The sequence below is a fragment of the Scyliorhinus canicula genome, chromosome 18 (genome assembly GCF_902713615.1).
Source record: "Scyliorhinus canicula chromosome 18, sScyCan1.1, whole genome shotgun sequence".
NCBI lineage: Eukaryota > Metazoa > Chordata > Chondrichthyes > Carcharhiniformes > Scyliorhinidae > Scyliorhinus > Scyliorhinus canicula.
The window spans coordinates 22895274-22918287 of record NC_052163.1 but is presented as its reverse complement, the minus strand read 5'-3'; the positions used below and the strand labels follow the sequence as shown (position 1 = coordinate 22918287).

General features: G+C 45.2%; 1 protein-coding gene across 12 annotated transcripts in view; it reads left to right on the top strand.

The window, feature by feature from the left end:
* The window catches only part of LOC119953276 (archaemetzincin-2-like), a 291941-nt gene that overhangs the window by 185957 nt on the left and 82970 nt on the right, over nucleotides 1-23014 (top strand). For all 12 annotated transcript variants that reach the window (XR_005457983.1, XM_038777348.1, XM_038777349.1 and 9 more), the window contains 5 exons: nucleotides 8263-8400; nucleotides 9796-9992; nucleotides 13705-13785; nucleotides 15658-15766; nucleotides 18107-18227. Coding sequence is in view for 11 of the 12 variants with exons in the window: in XM_038777348.1 (XP_038633276.1) it covers nucleotides 8263-8400; nucleotides 9796-9992; nucleotides 13705-13785; nucleotides 15658-15766; nucleotides 18107-18227 (646 nt within the window). In the remaining variant the exon portion in view is untranslated. The remainder of the gene's footprint in view (nucleotides 1-8262; nucleotides 8401-9795; nucleotides 9993-13704; nucleotides 13786-15657; nucleotides 15767-18106; nucleotides 18228-23014) is intronic.

Below are 23014 nucleotides of genomic sequence, written 5' to 3'. Positions count from 1 at the left end.
ATTGGTTTGCAATACAGGTATATTGTTAAACATTGCTTGGCAGTTCAACATTATTAAAACTTAGATTATGCTATTGTTGCTCTGTTTACTTGCAACAAATATAGCAATCAATATGGTCGCCTTTCTTAATCCTAATTATGTGTATACTTTCAGAGTCGCCTGGTATCTCTCGATACCGCCACAAGGTTCAATCCGAATACCGATCAAAGAGCCAATACACCAGTTAGTTAGTTCAAAGTCAATACTATTTATTTACACACAATGAGATCTACTTATGCACCATACTACTACAAACTAAACTATCTCTATCGCTAACACCTGTACTTAACTTTGGGTGCCCCACTTAGAGGAACAATGGCCGTTGTTCGGATCTGAGGCTGTTGGGTTCGAAGAGGTAACAGGATTACAGCTAAGGTCATCCGTCTGGTAGCGAGCGTTGATCTTGAACTTACTTGCTTCTGGTGATGCTGGTGGATGGGTCTCTCCGCTTGAGAGCCGAATCCAAGAGAGCAAATCTCTCGTGGGGGGTTCCTTCTTATACTTGGAGGGACTTTGCGCGCTTTTAAGCGGGCCTTAAACAAAGAACAAAGAAAAGTACATCACAGGAACAGGCCATTCGGTCCTCCAAGCCCGTGCCGACCATGCTGCCCGACTAAACTACAATCTTCTACACTTCCGGGGTTGGTATCCCTCTATTCCCATCCTATTCATGTATTTATTAAGATGCCCCTTAAATGTCACTATCGTCCCTGCTTCCGCCACCTCCTCCAGCAGCGAATTCCAGGCACGCACTACCCTCTGTGTAAAAAAACTTGACTCGTACATCTACTCTAAACCTTGTCCCTCGCACCTTGAACCTATGCCCCCTAGTAATTGACCCCTCTACCCTGGGGAAAAGCCTCTGACGATCCACTCTGTCTATGCCCCTCATAATTTTGTAGACCTCTATCAGGTCGCCCCTCAACCTCCGTCGTTCCAGTGAGAACAAACCGAGTTTATTCAACCACTCCTCATAGCTAATGCTAACTTAAACTTGGTCCCAATTAATTGGGAAGCTTCTCGATCTTTCATCATCGATCTAAATCAATAAAGGGGTGGGTGCCCTGATGGCTGGGCATGTCTTAGATAGCCGTTGGCCTTGCTTTGTTTGTGTCTTTCGGTTGGGGTACTGGCGCCGGGATGTCTGCGACAGTATCTGCTACCCGAGTGTTAGTCCTTTGTTCCTCGGAGATGGGCCATCAATATGCTAATCGACGCAGAGTTTCGACATTCAGGCTCTGTGCCTGATTGTTGTTTAGTATTGTCCACATTTCCCTAGAGTCTCTGTGAGCGTCCATTTTGTGTTCTGAAATTGGCCATCCCAGATGGCTACACTATGGAAAATGTATAACTTGTGTCTCAGGTCCACATCTCCTTTAGTTTCTCCACTTTCAGAAATCACCAGCAATGAGGAATATTATTTGTCATGTCTTCATAGTTCTTAAACAAGACTTTTATTTTGTGTGATAAAGAAGGTCAGTGATAACATCAAATGAAGTTTTGACACTTTTACAAACAGAAGCTTAATTGTTGTTTTGAAAGAAGATTTATCTACAATAAAGCATCTATCATCTCTAAAGACTATTCTTATTGTTTGTTCCGTAAATCATGCTTTTATCTGGGGATTATTGACTAATAAGGACACAATAATGCTAAAGCAGGAAGGTTAGGGCAACCAAAAATAATTTAGGCACCTTGTCCATATCTGTGCTATGAATGTGTTGGAGAATTATTTTCCTGATTCTGAATGTGCTGATCGTTAAGTATTGTCTGCCTAAAAAGGAATAATGCATTTCTTTATGCAAAATCTTGGAACCTGCATGAATGATAAACGATTTTAGCATGTTATGATTTAATTTTGCTTATGTTATAGACATTTATAGATTTTTATAGTTTTTTTAAATTTAAAGCACCCAATTCATTTTTTCCAATTAAGGGGCAATTTAGCGTGGCCAATCCACCTACCCTGCACATCTTTGGGTTGTGGGGGTGAAACCCATTCAAACACGGGGAGAATGTGCAAACTCCACACAGACAGTGACCCAGAGGCGAGATTAAACCTGGGACCTCGGCGCAGTGAGGCAGCAATGCTAACCACTGCACCACCAAGCCACCCTAATAGACACGTATTAAAGACTGAATATGTCAGTAAAACTCCCACCTTTCCACTTCTATGCTCCTGAAAGATGCTAGGGGTGCGTATTAAGAAATTGTACATGTCCAACTCATGATTTTGCACCCATTAGTGGTGTAGCTCAGGGTGTTCTGTCCCCTAGCTCCTATTCTCCCCTACGCCCCCTTTCCTTTATATTTTCTGTTGTAGGCCTTGTGGGTTTGTGGAAGCCTTCTTCCGACCCTTGGATGGTGTACTTGATCTTCTCCAAATGGAGAAGTTCCGATAGGTCTGCCAGCCAGTCTGCAGCTGTGGGTGGTGCTGCTAATTGCCAGTCAAGTAGGATTCTCCAGCGTGCGATTAGGAAAGCGAAAGCTAGGGCATTGGCCCTCTTCCCCATGTGTAGTTCTGGCTGTTCTGATACCCCGAAGATTGCCACTCTCAGGCACGGCTCCACCCTCACCCCCACAACCTTGGACATCGCCTCGAAGAAGGCTGTCCAGAACCCTACAAGTTTGGACATGTGGGTGTGGTTGACCGGGCGTCTGTGGCACCGTTCACATTTATCTTCCACCTCCTGTTCATTCGGGTTCTGGTTCGGTGCGCTCTGAGCAGTACTTTGAGCTGCATGATGCTGAGCCTTGTGCAAGATGAGGTGGAGTTGGCCCTGCTAGGTGCCATGCTCCAAACTCCCTAGGCCACCTCTGTCCCCAGTTCCTCTCCCCATTTCCACCTGGCTTCGTCCAGTGGCAGCCTCACACTGTCTAGTAGCTATCCGTAGATTTTCCCACAGTTTCTCCCTTCCTTACTGTCTGTGTTTATCAGGTCCTTGAGTAAAGTGGTTCCCGGGACCCTGGGATATCCTACTGTCTCCTTGCGGAGAAAGTGCTTTACCTGGAGGTATCCTAAGTTCCTGTCCTGTCAGTAGTTCCAGGTCCTCCGTCAGTTCGCTCAGTGTCACTAGCCTGTCCGCCATGTAAACGTCCCTGTTAGCGTCCCCCCATCCTGTCTCCATTTTAAAAAAGTGGTGTTGATCGTGGCTGGTGGGAACCAATGGTTTCCGCAGATGGGTCCATGGGAGACATCTCGGTCAAACCAAAATGTTCCATGGCCTTAGAGTAGCTATCACCGCTGGGCAGGATGTGTGTTTCTTTGGGGGGGGGGGGAGCACTGCCGTGGCGAGGGCCCGAAGAGTCATTCCCTTGCATCAAGACTCCTCCATCCGCACCCATTCCGCGGTGGGTTTGCGTATCCATCCATCCCCACATTCTCTCTGCCGTTGTTGCCCAGTGGTAGTATTGTAGATTCGGCAGTGCCAGGCCCCCCATGACTTTTCTCCTCTGTAGTGTTGATTTGGGGATTCTTGGATTCTTACACTGCCCCACACAAACGGCATGATCATTTTGTCTATGCTGTGGAAAAAGGACTTGGGGATGAAGATCGGTGTGGATCTGAACAGGAAGAGGAACCTCAGCAGTACGTTTATTTTGATCGTCTGCACCCTTCCCGCCAGGGAGAACGGGAACATGTCCCATCTTTGTAGGTTCTTTACGTTAATTATTGTTTTGCTTTATATTTATGACAGGAATAAAACAAATCATTGGAATATATTCTCTCTTCTGTAGGTGCTAATTCATATTTGGTGCAGCTTTCATGTGTATTTCATTTTAGTTCAGATTTTTCTTCTGCAGACCTGAACCAAAAGATTGAACAGATTATTCAACTATTGTGTGTCAGCTGTAATTCAGGTGGTAAAAATCTTGGTCTGGATTCTCCGATTTTGAGGCTATGACCGGAGCATGTGTCTAGTCTTACGACCAAAAAGTTGTCGGCGCACACGATGGGGGCCTAGGAGCCGCTCCACCTAAAGCCCCCGGCTTTACCTGCAGATACCGATGGAGAATAGCTAGGTCTGTACAACATGGCACTGCCCGCGCACGGACCTGGCCTGCCAGATAGTGCGCCCCTATAACCCCCCTCGCCAGTCCCCCCGGCTCTACCAGTCCCCCCCCCAGCCCCTGTCGAAGCCTCCCCGGCCAGCGGAAAGGCTCCCTTCCCCAACTTTGCCGGCGCTGTCCACAGCCGCAACGGGAGGTCCCCGAAAACTGAGCGCACACACCCCACACTGTCGGGAAATCGGCCCATCGGGGAAGAGGATTGGGGAGGGCCTCAGGTGGCATCCTGAGGCCACCCCGCCAGCATGCGGCGTACTCAGCGATGATGCTGTTTTTGAGGGGGCGGAGCATCCGTAAATTGTCGCCGCCCCAGATTTCGGCGTAAAAACGGATTCTCCGGCCAATCGCCGAACGCGATTTCGGCATTGGCAATGGGAGAATCCATCCCCTTGTCTCTGGGTCAGAAGGTTGTGTTTGAGTTCCGCTCTAGGACTTGAGCGCAGCAACCCAGGCTAGAATTTCAGTGCAGTACTGAAGGGGTACTGTATAATGTTTCAGAGGTTTCATTGTTCGGGTGAGACATTAAACCATGGTCCTGCCCTCTCAGGCGATGTAAAATATCCCAGGGTATAATTTTGAAGACAACTAGAGGAGTTGTCCCTGATGCCTTGACCAATATTTATCTGTCAATCAACATCACATTAACTGAGCAGGGCATTATCACATTGCTGTTTGTGGAAGTTGGCTGCGTGCAAATTGGCTGCCACATTTCCTATGTTACAACAGTCATTACATTCAAAAGTACATCATTTGTTGTAGCACTGTATGGGGTGTGCAGTGGTCATGAAATGTGCTCTGTAAGGGCAAGTCTTTATTTTTTTATGGGTAACTTCACAACTCTCTGACCGAGTTATCACCTAACGTTTGCACACATGCTGTATAATGTACAAGTAGCAGGAAACTTAACTAACTTTTCTCCACCTCAGGGACTGTGGCTATTTGTGCCTCTACTGAAGCTCTGACAATAAGCCGTAAAATTCTAATGAGATCTTTTAACTTGGATGAAGATTTTACTTCCATGAAAAAGTAGTTTATCTTTGAAAGAATCTGGATAATCAGTAGAAGCTTGAGACAAATTACAAGGCTACAGCTCAGTTGAATGATCTGCTGACTTCAGAGCTGTTGAACAGAGGTTAATGCGGTTTATAATTGACTATTTACTAAGCTCTTGATATGTGCAACCTTCCTCATCTGCAATTTTTTTCTCCAGTTCCAAGGATTGCACATTTAAACATTACAGCAGTGGAGTAGGAGAAACTCAGAGGAAACTCAGCCCCAGCATGTAGGAAGCTTAATTTGATAGACCCCCAAATTTTAATTGAAAACTTCATGATGCACAATTAGCTTGTGTTCATTGGCAGCAACGCAGGCAGCACACCAACTTCATGCTGCCTACTGTTTTAAATGATTTCTGTGTCCAGCCATAAAAAAACCCACATTGTTGATTGCTTGGACATCTGAGTTGGTGGCCAAAATCATGAGTGACTCGCACCAATTAGTAACGGTAATCTGCACTGCCTAAAGCGAGCCTGCAACTCATAAAAGGGAGGACATCAAGGCAGCATTTGACCAAGTGTGGCATTGGGAGCCAATTGGGATTCAGGGGCCAAACCTTCCACTGGTTGGACTCATGTCCAGCACAAAGAAGTTGTTTGTGCGTTTTGAAGGTCAGTCATCTCTGGGCCTCATGACATTGCTGTATAACTTCCTCAGGATAGTGTCCTAAGCCCAGTCACCTTCAGCTGCTTCATCAATTGCTTTCCCTCCACCATAAGGTCAGAAGTGGAGATGTTCACTGATGATTTCAATGTTGAGTACGATTTGAAGTGTCAGATACAGAAGACGTCCAAGCCTGCATGCAGCAAAACCAGGGCAACATTCAGGCTTGGGCTGATAAGTGACAAATGACACCAATGACACACAAGTATCAGGCAACGAATGACCATCTGCAACCAGAGAGAATTTAGCCTTCCTCCCTTTACACTCTGACATTGCCTTTGTTGATTTGTCCATCATCAATGCCTGGGGTGTTACCATTGACCTGAACTTTAATTGGACCAGCCATGAAAAGAATGTAGCTACAAGAGCAGGCCAGAGACTGGCAATTCTCCAGAGAGTAACTCGCCTCTTGACTCCCCAAAGCCTGTCCACCATTTACAGGGCATAGGTCAGGGGTGTGATGGAATGCTCTTCACTTGCCTGGATGAGTACAAATCCAACAACACCCAAGACGCTTTACACAATCTAAGACAAAGCAGCCCACTTGATTAGCCCCACATCCTCCAGCTTAAGCATTCAGCATTCACTTCCTCCCTGCACAGTGGCAGCAATTTGTGGTCTACAAGGTACATTGCAGCAACTCACCAAGGCTTCTTCGACAGCACCTTCCAAACCTGCGACCTCTACCAGCTAGAAGGACAAGGGCAGCAGACGCTTTTAAACACCACCACTTGCAGGTTCCCCTTCAACTTGCTCACCATCCTGAGTTCGAACTATATCACTGTCCTTCATTGTCAGCGGACCAGAATCCTGGAAATCCCTCCCTAGCGGCACTGTAGGTGTACCCATACCAGACTGCAATGGTTCAAGAACGCGTCTCATGACTTTCTCAAGAGCAATTGTGTTGAGCAATAAATGCTGACTTTACCAGTGACACCCACATCCCAAAAAAGAGAAACAGTTACGGTGAGTAGGGCAGTATTAGGTTGAAAGGTGTAAGGAAGGAGATGAAGGAAATTGAAGTACAGCTGCGAATGTTAAATTTAGGGATGGTCTGGATTCAAACCGGGATTAGAGGAGCACAGTATCTCTGAGGGTTGTGGAGCTGAAGGAAATGACAGAGATGGGGAGGGATAAGGCCGAGGAATTTAAAACAAGGATGAGAATTTTTAAATTGTGTTGCTTAACAAGAAGCCAATGTCAGTCAATGAGTACAGAGGTGATGGGTGAACAAGACTTGGTGCAGGTTACGACAAAAGCAGCAGACATTGGCATGATCTCAAGTTTACAGACTGAGAAGGTTAGCCAGCAGTGCATTGGAATAAACAAATCTAGGAGGTGAAAATGATTTGGAATAAGAGTATCAGCAACAGATGAGCAAAGGCAGGGATGGAGTCAGGCAATGTTACAGAGATAAAAGTAGGTAGACTTAATGATGGCGTGGGTAGCTCATCTTGGGGGCAAATATGACATCCAGGTTGCAAACAATCTGGTTCAGCTTAAAGACAGTTGCCTGTCTTTAGAGATGGGACAGAATTTAAATCTGTATACGTGGATGGATTTTGAATGAGCTCTCTCACGGAGTCAATGGCTACGAAATGGAGTTAATATAAAGACAGTGGCTTAAGTCTTCCCAATATTATGTTTGAAGAAGTTTCTGTTAAATCAGTACTGGATGTCTGACAAGCAGTTTGACAATTTAGCGAGATGGTGGGTGAGGTCGAGCGGATGTCGTCAGCCTAATGTGGAAGCTGACTTTCTGGGTGGGATTTACCGGCTGTTTACGGCAGCGGGAAATTCTGGTCCCATGCTGGCACAAGGGTTTCTCGGCGACAAGGGGTGTCGTCATCGGGAAATCGATGAGAACCAGGAGTGGGCCAAGGATAGATCTTTGTAGGACACCAGAGATTGTGACACGGATTGGGAAGAGAAGCAACTGCTGCTAATTCTCTGATTAGATGGATTAGAATGGAACCAGGATTGCAGTTCCATCCAGCTGAGGATGGCATGGTCCACTGTGTCAAAGGCTGCAGGTAAGTTTAAAAGGACAAGGAAGGATAGTTTATCTTTGTCATAGCCACAGAGGATGTCTTTGGGCCTTTAAAAGCCATTGCAATTCTGGCAGGGGTGGAGACCTATTTGGGGGGAATCACACATGGGGTTCAGGGATTTTTGAGGTAACAACATGTTAAATGACGGGAAGGAAGCTTCAAGATCGAGATGATATATATAATATGTCCTTAGATATGTCAATGAAGTGAGTATTCCTTCCTAGTATGACATTTTTAAAAGCAATTACTACTTGTAACTGCATCAAAGTTAATGGAGTAAATGTTTTCTATTTCATATCTTTCTGAATATTTTGTCTGAATTGTTCATATTTTTGTCTGATACCCAAACTGAACCATCTGGCATGTTGCTGTTCTTTTTATCTAGCTGTAAACACAACCCATGTACTACAGATGTGGCACTGCCTCTCCTTGAAAACCAGAGGATTATAGAACAACCAGTTAATCTCAGCAGCCTAGCAGAGAGATACGTGGATAAAGCTATACAGTTCATCCAGCAGGCAAGGTAAGTGGGAGACAGTACTTCATTGAGGAGTGAGGAAGATAAACTCAGTACTGCAATTTCATGAAAATAACCTACACCCAAGTGAAATCATAACCCCTGGTTGTGGTTCATTAATGCAAACGGAAAAGAAAAGTTGCAAAGCTACTTAGTGTATGAATGTAATCTCAGGACATGTTGTTACTGACGAGCTGCAGGTCTAGGTAATCAAGTACTGTGCAGAACCAATATGCTACTGTGGTTGTCTTGAGGCATTGCACCCACAGTAGTAGTGATTGAACAGCAGGTTCAAGTAAAATGTCTGCCCACTGTAGGGCAGGGGTGTTATGTGGCAGAAACAACGAGGAGAAAGTGAGTTGATGGTGAGGTTTTAACTTGCTTACAAAACTTAATAATTTTTCCAGTATATTTTGCTCTAAATTTGATTTACCCCTTCCTAGGAATGGATTTCCAATGGTGTCAGTGCGCTCCTATCCCAACCGAATAATTGCTTCTCTAGACTCAGGTTGCGGGAAAGGTACCATGGGCAAAAAAGACAGAATTGAACATTCCCTCACCTAATATCCAACTTGTCAGGGAGCGAGTGCTCTATTGAGTATTCTGACTGTGAGCATATTTTTGTTTTAGCATTTGGCAATCCAAAACATCGCAACGGTAATTATTCTATCTAGTGCTTTAGGGAGAATTGAATGCTGGCAAGTGCATAAAACAAAAATTAAACATAAGACATTATTAAATGTGCATGATAAAAATTACACACAGTATTGCAGTTTAAAGTAGTTGGCCACTTTATCCTCATTCACTCATAATTTAACCCAGTTTAAAGCCATGGTACTGAGGGAAATGACATTTTGGAAAAGAATGGCTCATGGTCCCTGTTAGATTAAAAGCCATCGTGTCAGGAAAGTAACCTTCCCGACTTGATTCTCCCTTCACAACCCAAAGATCGCTGAGATGAATTACAGTGATTGAAATCATGTATCAAATCTGGTATCTTTCTGCACAGTCTGTATAGCTCAACTACCTATTGGATTACGTAACTTGTTTAGAGCTATGCACATTGGAAACCCCAGGATTTAAGCTCAGATTTAGAATGAATATCTAATCCCTATTTTATGCCACGGATGCAATTTCTGGCCTCCCAAATCTCATTTATTTCAGGTAGACTGAAACGTGTGTCCATTAAAAGATATCAGAGGTTCTTGTATGATCAGTTAGATCTTAACTCGACCTGACGCTTGAATGGTGAAAAGGCTGATTTGCACATTGGGCAAACCTGCTGTGTAATCAGATTACCTACGTCATCAAGGCCTTAGTTGCTACGTTATCAGATTGTTCTTTTAAAAAAATCTTTATTATCTCCTGATCATGTTGACTTTCCTGTTCTGTTTTCCTTAGGAAAAGTTTACATCCATTCTTCTTGTACATTGCCCCGGCCCATATGCATGTTCCTTTGCAGTGCAATTCTCGATTTGCTAACACCTCCAAACGTGGTCCTTATGGAGACAGTCTGCGAGAGTTGGACCATGTCATCGGTCGCATACTGGAAGCAGTTAATACAGATTTTCATAAAAACACACTGGTGTGGTTTGCTGGTATGGAATTATAATTCTGATGCTTATCAGTGGTAGCTAATATAATTAATATTAATATTGTTTCCACTCAACGTACCGCGGTGCACAGCATTTCTCCAGTGTTCGCTGCCATTTCCCATCCCCAGTAGGCAGTTGGTGGGCTGCTTCACCTTCCTATACAATAACTATTCACCAGCTGTTATATCAGTTGCCCAATAATCTTTTCTGACTTTCTGATTTTTCCAGGAAATGCATACACTTAACTTCTCCAGTAGTTTGAGTCAAGAATGCATTGTAGCTCATTTCCAAATTGCACTCCTGTCAGGCATCTTGCATGCTCACTGTATTCCTTTATTCTGTGCCAGACAAACAGTTTGCATGAAATTAAACCTGATTTTGTGCCCTTTGCTGATTTTCATTTAAATGCTGTAACATGAAAATTTGGAGAAAAAACCTTTGAGCAAACAACTCTAAAACCTGCCTCATTGACTTCCCCCACCACCTCGACACTAATCCTGACACTAAGGAACTAAATTCAGACATTTTTATAATCTGGCATTAATCTAATCATTAATTAAAAAGAACCTTTAAAGTGCTTTTGAAATGCAAAATACTTTAATATCGCAAGTAAGTTTAACATGCTTTCAATATCAGGCTCAGCTTCATATCACTTCCGCATCAAAATACAATACTTTTTATGGAAAAGTTAGCTGAAACCGAGGGTGAAATTCCAAAAGTCCAATGAGGCACGGGCGGCACGGTAGCACTGTTGCGTCACAGCTCCAGGGTCCCAGGTTCGATTCCCGACTTGGGTCACTGTCTGTGCGGGGTCTGTATGTTCTCCGTGTGTCTGCGTGGGTTTCCTCCGGGTGCTCCGGTTTCCTCCCACAAGTCCCAAAAGACGTGCGGTTAGGTAATTTTGACATTCTGAATTCTCCCTCCGTGTACCCGAACAGGCGCCGGAATGTGGCGACTAGGGGCTTTTCACAGTAACTTCCTTGCAGCGTTAATGTAAGCCGACTTGCGACAATAAAGATTATTATTATTCTTAAATACAGAACTGCAACTTGTGAATGGAGATGAGATCACAAGAAAGTTAATTTCACTCAATGTTTGGATCCCAAAAACACCACTGCCCCATGATAAGATGCTAGTTTCTCAAAATCCTATTCTGCTGGACCATCTCCTAGAGTCCGGTTTCCTCACACAAGACCCGAAAGACGTGCTGTTGGGTGAATTGGATATTCTGAATTCTCCCTCCGTGTACCCGAACATGTTTTGTCGCTTACCAGACCTGTTGGGCGCAATTCTCCGACCCCCACGCCGGGTGGGAGAATCGCGGGAGTGCCGGGCGATTCCCGCCACGGCGCCCTGGCACCCACACACGATTCTCCCACACACACACACACACACACACACACACACCCCCCCCCACAACAGGCCGCTCGGAGAATCGCCGTTTGTAGCAGGCGAGCGGCGATTCTCTGGCCCGAATGGGCCGAGCGGCCTGCCCAATCCGACGGGTTCACGCCGGTGCCAACCACACCTGGCCGCTGCCGGCGTGACCAGCGCTTGAACGCTGCATGTGCAGCCTGTGGGGTGGGGGGGAGGGGATCAAGGACCAGGGGGGCGCTCAGTAGGGGTCTGGCCCGCGATCGGTGCCCACGATCGTCGGGCAGGCGTCTCTAAAGGACGCACTCTTTTCCTCAACCACCCCGCAAGATCAATCCTCCATGTCTTGCGGGGCCCCCGCGGGGAGGACGGCAACCGCGCATGCGCGGGTTGGCGCCGGCCTCCCTGCGCATGCGCGGGTGATGTCATTTACGCGATGCCGGCCGCGTAATTTACGCGGCGCCACTTTCACGTGGCGCCAAGGCCCGGCGCGCATAATTTACGCAGCGCCACTCCTATCCCCCTGAGGGTGGGAGAATAGGGGGCGAGGAGCGGCCTCCGACGCCGGAGTGAAACACTCCGGTTTTCACTCCGGCGTCGGCACTTAGTCTCCCGATGGGAGAATTTTGCCCGTTGTCTTTGACAGTTCCAGCCGTTTGGTCAGCTACCACATGCCCATAGCATCCGGAAGTTGTCTCACTTTGGATGGGCTGAGGAAACTGCCCTGAATCTCCATTCCCACCCCGTTAGGATTGTTCCATCCAGATGGCATCACTTCCTCTGTTGGAATAGTTCCTGTTCGTAACCAACAGACCCCAACTCCAAACCCGAAGTGTGGAGACCAGCACATTCCAGCTCTGGGAAGTCTGGAGCAAAACGCTCCTGGAGGGAGATGAAACTAAAGAGCTGGTCATTGACTTCAGCAAGCAAAGTATCGTACACACCCCTATCTGCATCAACAGGGCCGAGGTGGAGATGGTTGACTGCTTCAAATTCCTAGGGGTACACATCTCAAAAAATCTGTCCTGGTCCACCCACGTTGATGCTACCACCAAGAAAGCACACAGCGCCTATACTTCCTCAGGAAATTAAGTAAATTTGGCATGTCCAAATTAACTCTCACCAACTTTTACAGATGCACCATAGAAAGTATCCTATCTGGCTGCATCATAGCCTGGTATGGCAACTGCTCGGCCCAAGACCGCAAGAAACTTCAGAGAGTTATGAACACAGCCCAGTCCATCACACGAACCTGCCTCCCATCCATTGATTCCATCTACACCTCCCGCTGCCTGGGGAAAGCAGGCAGCATAATGAAAGACCCCTCCCACCCGGCTTACTCACTCTTCCAACTTCTTCCATCGGGAAGGAGATACAAAAGTCTGAGAACACGCACGAACAGCCTCAAAAACAGCTTCTTCCCACTTTTACCAGACTCCTAAAAGACCCTCTTAGGAACTGACCTCATTAACACTACACCCCTGCATGCTTCACCGGATGCCGATGTTATCTAGTTACTTTGTGTACCCTGTGGTGCCCTATTATGTATTTTCTTTTATCTCCTTTTCTTTTCATGTACTTAATGATCTGTTGAGCTGCTCACAGAAAAATACTTTTCACTGTACCTTGGTACGCATGACAATAAACAAATCCAATCCAATCCATAACCTTTGGTCTCCCCGACCGAGTTTTGCAGACTGCTACATTCCAAAGCCCAGGACTACGTGCTGTGGAATGCACTAAAGCCTTGGGCAGCCACTGCGGTAATGCAATGGGAGATTGTGGCTGTTAAGACCTTGCAATCAGAGTGAGCTAAGGGGAGGGGAATTCTAAGAACCTCTTTGGGCTGTATCACAATTGTGTGGAAGCATCTCAAGAGTGCAGCTTGATTTATGTTGACAACTTAAATACCTTTGCACCATTTGTAATAACCATTTTGAAAAGTTTCCTTGATTGTATTGAAGCATTTCAGAATGCAACATGATGTATGTAGAGAACCTGAATATTATTGCACTTTGTGTGATGGCCATTTTGAAATGTTTGTAACATTCTTTCAATTATTTTACGAATAAAGTATACTTTTACAAAAGAAAAGTATTCAAATCCACACCAGAACGAGAGGGTTCTATTTTTCAAGCGTACCTAATGTTTTCCATTGAAAGCTTAGTTATAATTATAATTGTGCTGCATGAGAAATCCCAGGAAGTAGTTTGCATCTTACCACTTTGTGGTTGTGCCTCAGTGTTTTGTCTCTGTGCCACCCTTAATACCTCTTAGTGGCTAACATTTTCAATTTTATAATCCTCTTCACGATCAATTTTTAAATCGATTTCCCATGCAGGTGACAATGGCCCTTGGTCTGAGAAATGCGAATTTTCTGGAACTGCTGGCCCATTTGTGGGAGCATGGCAGACAAACAAAGGTAATAACTACTTTAAAGGATTAGTGTAAAATATCTATATATACAGGGCGCGATTTAACGTGCAAAAAAAAAAGTTGTGTGACGGGCATGCATAGCGGGGGACTCTGCCGGTTTATTTGGCGTTTCCCCGGAACGGCAATTTGTTATTATCCCCATTGAGACCATGGGGAATTGCTAATTGATCTCCCCGTGTGCCTCGTGGATTATGTGTTCCCATGTTGAGTTGGCAGAGGCCCGCCCAACAGGGACTCACCAGAGGGGTCCCTTCTAAGACACAAAATTATGATAACAGAATAACCAAATAATTAGTTGACAAAAGGAGAAACTGTAGCTCATTAAGGTGAGCTATAGTTAGGAGAAATATTGCATAATTTAAACGGTTAATTCAGATATATATCTATAAATCCAGATATGTCTTTTGTTGCTTCTTGGGGCAGGGTTTTCCTGTGAGTTTCTGGACCCCAGCATCAGCGTCAAATGGGGGGGGGGGGTCAGATGTTTCAAAGGAGGGCGATATTAGACTCAAAGGGCTAAATTTTCCCGTTCCGCCCGTCTGTGCACCAGAAATTCCTGTCCGAAGTCAACCGAACCTTTTAATGGTCCATTAAATTGTCCAAACTACCCACAATGATTCCGCAATGGCTGGGATCAGAAAATTTACACCAAAATGATTCACTCCATAGACGTTGCCAAACCTGCTGATTCTTTTCAGCATTTTCCGTTTTTATGTCAGAAGTTCCCAGTCTTTAGGCGACCTTCCCTCGTGTATTATTCTCTCCAAATTGGCCAATTATTGGCGACATGGCAGACTTACCATTCAATTAAAGATGGAGGGTGGTCTCACGAGGCTGGAGGCCCTCAGGTTTGGAAGCAGACGTATAAAGTCTGTTAAAATAGGTAAGAAAGATGGAGGTGCTGGCTCACCAACTTTTTTAAATCAAAATTCGCCTCAGCAGGTGGGTGAATCCCTCCATAGAGCACCGTGCTGTTGCAGCTTTAGGCAGGTAGCGAGGGCCTCTAAGTGTAGCTTGAGCACTGGTCCCCTGGTCTGCTGCGTTGTTCTCTGCCAACATCCCATTCCTGTCTCTCATTGACATATTATCCAACATGGCAGCAAGAACACTCTCAGGGCACACCTGAATGTCAGTGTCACCAACCGGTTTATACTTTAAAGCTAATGGTGTGTGTGCTTACGTCTAATGTTTAGCAGTTGATTCCGTCCCTTTACTGATCATAGAATTTACAGAGCAGAAGGAGGCCATTCAGCCCATCGAGTCTGGACTGGCCCTTGAAAAGAGCATGCTACTCAAGCCCATCCCCGATCAAGTAACCACACCCAACCTTTTGGACGCTTAAGGGGTAATTTACCATGGCCAATCCACCTAATCTGCACATCCCTGGACTGCAGGAGGAAACCGGAGCACCCGGAGGAAACCCACGCAGACAGAGGGAGAAAGTGCAAACTCCACGCGGACAGCCACCCAAGGCCAGACCCAAACCTGGGTCCCCGGAGCCACAATGTGTATTACATTGTACTGTAACTTCCTGTTTTCACCTCGGTGCTTACACTGACAGGAGTAGATCGGTGCATCTTTGGGGACCATGGGGGACTCTCCCTGTAAATGGGTGAGTTAGTCTACCCAGTGAGGTAGCTAAGCGATATGCATCAGTGAGATTGTAGCCCTGATTTTACAACTGCTCGGTAACTGATCCATTTTCTTTTGGGCAAAAGGAGAGAGAATTGTTGAGAGGCTGCCATTTTCGAGAACAGAGTGTGCAATCCTGGTAAATCTAATAGTTATACAGGAATATATTATTAGTCTACTGACTGTGATGTTGGTTAATGTAATTTTAATAATGTTTTTGATTTAGGTGGAAGTTCAACAAAAAGGACAACATGGGAAGGTGGCCATCGTGTGCCAGCAATAGCATATTGGCCAGAAAAGATCCCAGCTAATAGCACAAGCGGTTCACTGCTCAGGTAAGGAAAAAGACTTCCATTTATATAGCAATGTTTGGAAAGTCCAAAAATGCTTCCGAACAGCAACAACTTGTATGTATATAGTGCCTTCAACCTGAGAAAATGTTCCGGGGTGCTTCATAGGATTATTATAAAGCCAGATATGACACCGTGAGTCATAAGGAAGCCCCCCTTCCATTTTTGGGGCAGCACGGTAGCATTGTGGATAGCACAGTTGCTTCACAGCTCCAGGGTCCCTGTTCGATTCCGGCTTGAGTCACTGTCTGCGGAGTCTGCACATCCTCCCCGTGTGTGCGTGGGTTTCCTCCGGGTGGTCCGGTTTCCTCCCACAGCCCAAAGATGTGCAGGTTCGGTGGATTGGCCATGATAAAGTGCCCTTAGTGTCCAAGATTGTCCTTCGTGTTGGGCGGGGTTACTGGGTTATGGGGATAGGGTGGAGGTGTTGACCTTGGGTAGGGTGCTCTTTCCAAGAGCCGGTGCAGACTCGATGGGCCAAATGGCCTCCTTCTGCGCTGTAAATTGTATGATAAAGGCGATATTAGGACAGATGGTGAAAAGTTTGGTCAACTGAGAGGTTTTAAGGAACATCTTAAAGGGAGGGGGGGAGAGGTTTATGGAGGGAATTCCAGTACTTGGGATAGAGCCAGCGGAAGATGCGGTCACCAGTGATGGAGCTATTAAAATGGAGGAATACTCCAGAAGCCAGAATCAGAGGAGAGATGGCCCCCTCTGACTGTTGTGGGACTGGAGGGGAATTGATATGTGAGGGACCCAAGCCCCTGAGGGATTTGAAAACAATGTTGACTGTTTTAAAGTTGAGATGCTGCTTAAGTGTGAGCCAAGGTAGGTCAGGGAGCAGGGGGCGGAAATGGATGAGTAAGGAAATGGCTGCAGAGATTTGAATGATCTCAAGTTTTCACAGGGTAAAATGCGGGTGGTGTATCGGAATAATTAAGTCTGGAGGCCAAAAAAAAGAAGGGATGCGGGTTTCAAAAGAATGTGAAGTGAGATGGGTGGATTGGGGTGGGCGAGGGTGCAGATGTAGAATGGGCAGGCTTAGGGATGCACGGTTATGCAGTCGCAAACACATTTCAGAGCCAAACGTAACACAAGGTTGCAAACAGTCTGGTTCAGCCGCAGCCAGTTGCCAAGGAGAGATATGAAGTGCAGCAGCTAGGGAATGGAGCTTGTGGTCAGGCCCAAAGACAAATAAATGCCTTTGGTCTACGCAATATCTGATTCAAGGTATTTTCTGTTCATCCAAGAGAAGGGGGTGAGGTAAAACTGAGCATTATAAAGCTTCCATGCAAAAGCTGAGGCTGTGTTTTCTGATTATTTCGTCAAAACATGTAGATGAGAGAGAAATAGGGGTCCAGAATAGGTCCTCGGGGACACTGAAGTAAAGGTGAAGAAGCAGTAAGAGAAGCCTTTGGAAGTGAAAATCTGGCTCTGATGAGATCGATAAGAATGGAACCACTTCTACCCACCTGGATGAACGATGTGGTTTTCGGGGAGGATGGTATGATCAACCATATCAAAGGCTGCAGACAGTCGAGAAGGACAAGGAGAGCCAATTTTGGGCCTCAGTATTCTCTCAGTACTCCACTGTCAGCCAAGCTTTTTGCACTCAAGTCTCTAGTGTGGGACTTGAGTCCACAACTTTCTCACTCAGAGCCGAGGTTACACCCAACTGAGCCACAATCGTGCAGTTGGGAGAATGAGTGTTGGAATTTGCTCCTTCTGTGTTATAGAATTTGTTATGACCTTTGCGTATTGCAGAAGAGGATTATCCAAAGTGTTTTCCAGAACAAATTTAAGGTGTTGACCGAGTAATCGTCTTCAGCCTGCTGAACTAGAAATACGCAGGAAGAAACTCATGTGAACTTAGTATTGCATTTGACTGATCCACTAACTTATCCCAAAGTATATTTTGCAGTTGATTAGTTTGTCAACACTTTCACATCTAGCCTTGCATAGAAACAGTAACTACTTAAACAAGATACTGGAAAAGTGTTAGTCCTCATGGAATCTTACTGCAGCAAGAGCCAATAGTTTCAGGAGAACGCTGGCAAAAAGAAAAGCAAAACTAATATTTGCTTGTAATAACTTGGATTTCAGTCTAATTTCTGCAGTTCTTGATGTCAGAATTGTCTGAAATTTGAACTATATTTAAAAATATCAACATGCTTACTTCATCAGAGGAAAGTTGCTGAACATCAATGTCTTCTGATTAGCAAAGATATGTTTTCCAAAATTATGATGTCAAATTTTTTGCCTGTGACCTGCAAATTTATAATGTTCCATCCTTAAAAAAAATTTTTTTTTTTTTTTTTTTTACAGTACTTTAGATATATTTTCCACCGTGATTTCACTGGCAAATACAAGCCTGCCTCCCAACAGACGCTATGATAGTTTGGATATAACGGAGGTGCTGTTGGGTCAGTCAGACTACGGCCACAAGGTAATGCTTGTTATATTATCATAAACCAAATAAAAATCTTTTTACATTGCATTATCACACCCAAAACCTTTTCGAAACAAATTCATTGCTTTTGAATTATTATATAAGCAAACATTGCAGGCAATTACACACATCCAAAGACTAACAATGTGAAATGTGCATTTATTTAATGCACTTTTAATGGGATGTGGACGTTGCTGGTTAGGCTAGCATTTATTGCCCATTCTTAGATGCCCTTGAGAAGGTGGTGGTGAACTGCCTTCTTGAACTGCTGCAGTCCCTGAGGTGTAGGTACATCCACAGTTCCGCTGGCAAGGGAATTCCAGGTTTGTGACTCAGCGATAGCAAAGGAACTACGATCTATTTCCAATTCAGGATGATGAGTGACTTGGAGGAGAACCTCCAGGTGGTTGTGTTCCCAGGTATCTGCTGCCCTTGTCCTTCTAGATGGTAGTGTTCATGGGTGCTACCTAAGGAACCTTGCTGAGTTCCTGCAGTGCATCTTGTGGATGGTACATATTGCTACCACTGTTTGTCTGATTTTGGTGGTGTTCATTTGAGGAAGAATTTTTGCTGGGACATGGGGAGAAAACCCTGCACCTCAGATATTGCCATGGGATCTTGTACATCTTGCTGTACTACCAGTATAAGCACATAATACTTAACATGTCAAGTTCCACCTTCCAACCACTCGCTTTCTATCTCTACCTTTACAAGCAAAGAGTATGGGACTGGCCGAGCCCTGAAATATTTTGGTATGGTGTCAGGATCCATGGTGATCTTGGCCCTCGCTCCTTTTATTTTACTGAGGCTCTCTTGGAATACTTTGAGGTATTTGTTAAAAGCTTCGTACAATCCACCGATCCCTAAGTAAAGGATTTCCAGCCAGTTCTGCTGGATCTTCTGGAGCCAATCCCTGCCCATGAGACTAGGTACTGATCCTTGCGTGATTATGAGTGGGAGCCGTGCGAGTGCTGTCCATAGGCTCCCGGGGTCGTGGCGGTCCCCATACCCTTCAAAGGTTCTCCCATGTACGTGGCTACAATGGCCCTGGTGTCCCTGACGTTTAAAGGCAAATACCTGTTCGGAGATGCTGGAATGTCAGTTCCCCCATGATGGAGATGGAAGCTCCTGTATCCATCTCCATCTATAAGGAATGACAATTTCTCTCTCTCCCCAACAATGATCTCTGTCTCTCCCCACCTTGCTTGCACAGGCAATACAATATTTGTGGGGAGAAAAAACCTATTCAGCCACAGAACCTCTTTTGTGGAGGTCAACTTGATACTGTCAATTATAAGATTGAATTTGGCTGTGTAAATAATAGACATTTCCAAGTCTGGGAGCCAACATAGTCTTCCTCCAGGAGACCCACCTGAGGGAGAAGGACCGACTGTGGGTAAGAAATATCTGAGTGGGACAGACTTACCATTTGTGCTACGGGACGAGGGCTGAGGGGAGGGCTTTGGGGAGGGGGGGGGGGGGGGGGGGGGCATACTGCTGAATTAGAGGACAGCATTTACAGAGGTGAGGCCGGTTACGACCAAGGCGGAAGGTAAGTCATGGTCAATGATGTCCTGGAAGGGCACCAGTGGTCCTTGTAAACGTATATGCTCCCAACTGGGACAACGCAGAATTCATGAAGGAAAATCATGGCAGAAATCCCTGAGATAGACACCTATCCGAATCATTATGGCAGATACACATGGTATACAATAGGATGAACTTCTTTGTAGTGGGGAAAGTGGTGCTTCCAGGGGTAGTAGGAGCAGAATACTCCCCAATAATAATCTACGCCACATTATGTGGATGTGAGGTTGGAGATGGGCCAGGCACAACGCGTCCCCTCCCATGGAGGCTGGTCACGATCCTCCTGGCCGACAAGTCATTCTGTGAACAGACATCACAGGCCATAGACGGGTATGTTGCCAAAAACCAGAATGGGGAGGTCTCATCCTCCATGTTCTGGGAGGCACTGAAGGCGTGATAAGGGAGGCGTAATACACGATATGCAAAGATAGGAAGTAGAGGGCAGCTAGGCAAGAGCTGGTCGACTCCATACTGGAGGTAGATTGCTGGTACTCCTCGGCCTCGACCAGAAAGCTACTGGCGGAGAGGAAGAAGCTACAAATAATAATAATAATCTTTATTAGTGCCACAAGTAGGCTTACATTAACACTGCAATGAAGTTACTGTGAAAATCCCCTGGTCGCACATTCCGGCGCCTGTTCGGGTACACGGAGGGAGAATTCAGAATGTCCAATTCACCTAACAAGCACGTCTTTCGGGACTTGTGGGAGGAAACCAGAGCATGCGGAGGAAACCCACGCAGACACGGAGAGAACGTGCAGACTCCACACAGACAGTGACTCAAGCCGGGAATCAAACCTGGGTCCCTGGCGCTGTGAGGCAACAGTGCTAACCACTGTGCTACCGTGTTGACCCTTAGTTCTGGAGTCCCGCACCATCGAGAATATTCTTTCTGAATCTACCCTGTGTAATCCTGTTTGAATTTTATAAATTCCAATGAGATCCCCTCTTAATCTTCTAAATTCCAATGAATATAATCCTAACTGACTTGGTCTCTTTCCTCATTTAACAGTCCTGCCATCCCAGCAGTCAGCCTGGTAAACCTTCGCTGCATTCTCTCCACAGCAAGAACATCCTTCCTCAGATAAGGACACGAAAATGGCACACAAAACTCCAGGTGTGGCCTCACCAATGCCCTATACAATTGCAGTAAAACATCCCTGTTCCTACACTCAAATCCTCTCATTACAAATATACCATTTGCCTTCTTTATTGCCTGCTTACCTGCGTGCTTACTTTCAACGGCTGATGCACGAGGACACCAAGGTTTCACTGAGTATCCACCTCTCTCAATTTACACCCATTCAAATAACAATTTGCTCTGAAGCGGATAACCTTACATTTATTCACATTATACTGCACCCGCAATGCATATACCTACTCACTCAGCCTGTCCAAATTCTGCTGAAGCATCTCTGCATCCTCTGCATAGCTTGTCCTCCCACACAACTTTGTATCATTTGCAAATTTCCCTTGTCCAAATCGTTAATATATAATGTGAGCAGTTGGGGTCCTAGCACAGATCCCTGCGGGTACCCCACTAGTCACTGCCTGCCAATCAGAAGAAGACCCATTTATTTCAACTTTTTGCCTCCTGTCTGCTAACCAGCTTTCTATCCATCTCAAGACATTACCCGCAATCCCATGCATTTTAACTTTACATGGTAATCAGCTATGTGAGACCTTGTCAAGAACCTTCTGAAAGTTTAAATAAACCACATCCTCTGGTTCTCCCTGGTCACCTCTACTAGTTATATCTTCAAAGAATAAGAGTAGATTTGACAAGCAAGAAGCTGTGTGAGACCTTGTCGAAAGCCTTTTGAAAGTCTAAATAGACCACATCCGCCGGTTCTCCCTGGTCACCTCTACTAGTTATATCTTCACAGAATTATAGTAGATTTGTCAAGCATGATTTCCCTTTCATAAGCCAATGCTGACTTTGTCTGATTATACCACTGCTTTCCAAATGCAGTGCTATAATATCCTTCATAATGGATTCCAGCAACTTCCCTACTACTGACGCCAGGCTCACTGGTCGATAGTTCCCTGTTTTCTCTCTAACTCCCTTTTTGAATAGCGGGGTCATATTAGCTACCTTGCAATCTGTAGGAACCATCCTAGTCCAAAGAATTTTGGAAAATGAACACCAATGGATCTACTATTTCTAGAACCACTTCCTGAAGTATTCTGGGATGAAGATTATCAGGCCCTGGAGATTTGTCTGCACTCGGCACTTCTGCCTGAAGATCATTGTAATTGCTTCAGCCTTTTCTTTTGCACTGATGTTTGCAAAGGGTTTTACCAGCAATTGTGATGATTAATGAAATGAAAATCGCCTTATTGTCACAAGTAGGCTTCAAATGAAGTTACTGTGAAAAGCCCCTAGTCACAACATTCCGGCGCCTGTTCGGGGAGGCTGGTATTGGAGTGGAAATTGAACCTCCTTGTGCCTGTTTTATTTCTGTAACAACAGTTTGAGTTTCAAATCCTACGGCATAAACCTGAGCTCATAATCTAGGCTGATAATTAAGCGCAGCAGTGAGGAAATGTGAAACCAGAGCTCTGGCTGTCCACTCAGGTGAATGAGAGGACAATTCAAAGATGAGCAGAGAGTTCACCAGGTGTCCTGGCCAACACATAAAACAGATGATCTGGTCACTCGTTCTATTTCTCTTTATATTGATTGTTGTTTATGAGAGCTAGCTGTGCACAAATTAGCTGATGCATGTTCTACTTTACAACAACAGTTCTGTTTTGAATGTACTTCATTGGTTGTAAAGTGCTTTGAAATGTTTTGAGGTCATGGACGGTTCTACATGATGCAAATCTTTCCTTTTTCTTTGTATGTTCTTTCCTGCTTCCAATTAACACGTCAAATTAGGCCAGTCAAACTGAGCTGAACAGTTTGCATAGTGAAACCCGCGCTTCAGGCACAGTACCAATTGAATCTTGTGGCCCTTTAGTATTTTTAATGTATCTGCAATAATATAATGCATTTGCAAATGACGTGGAATTGGAAATTTTGGAAGGCCCTCTGCAGACAAACTTTTGCTTAATTGCATTAATTTCCACAAGCATATGAGCTGCAAGATCAGTTTTAATTTACCACCATTAAGAATATGGTCTACTAAGTCTGATAGTTACCTCAGTTAAATAAACTCTTGACGGCTGGAGCATCTAGAATTAAGAGGCATAGT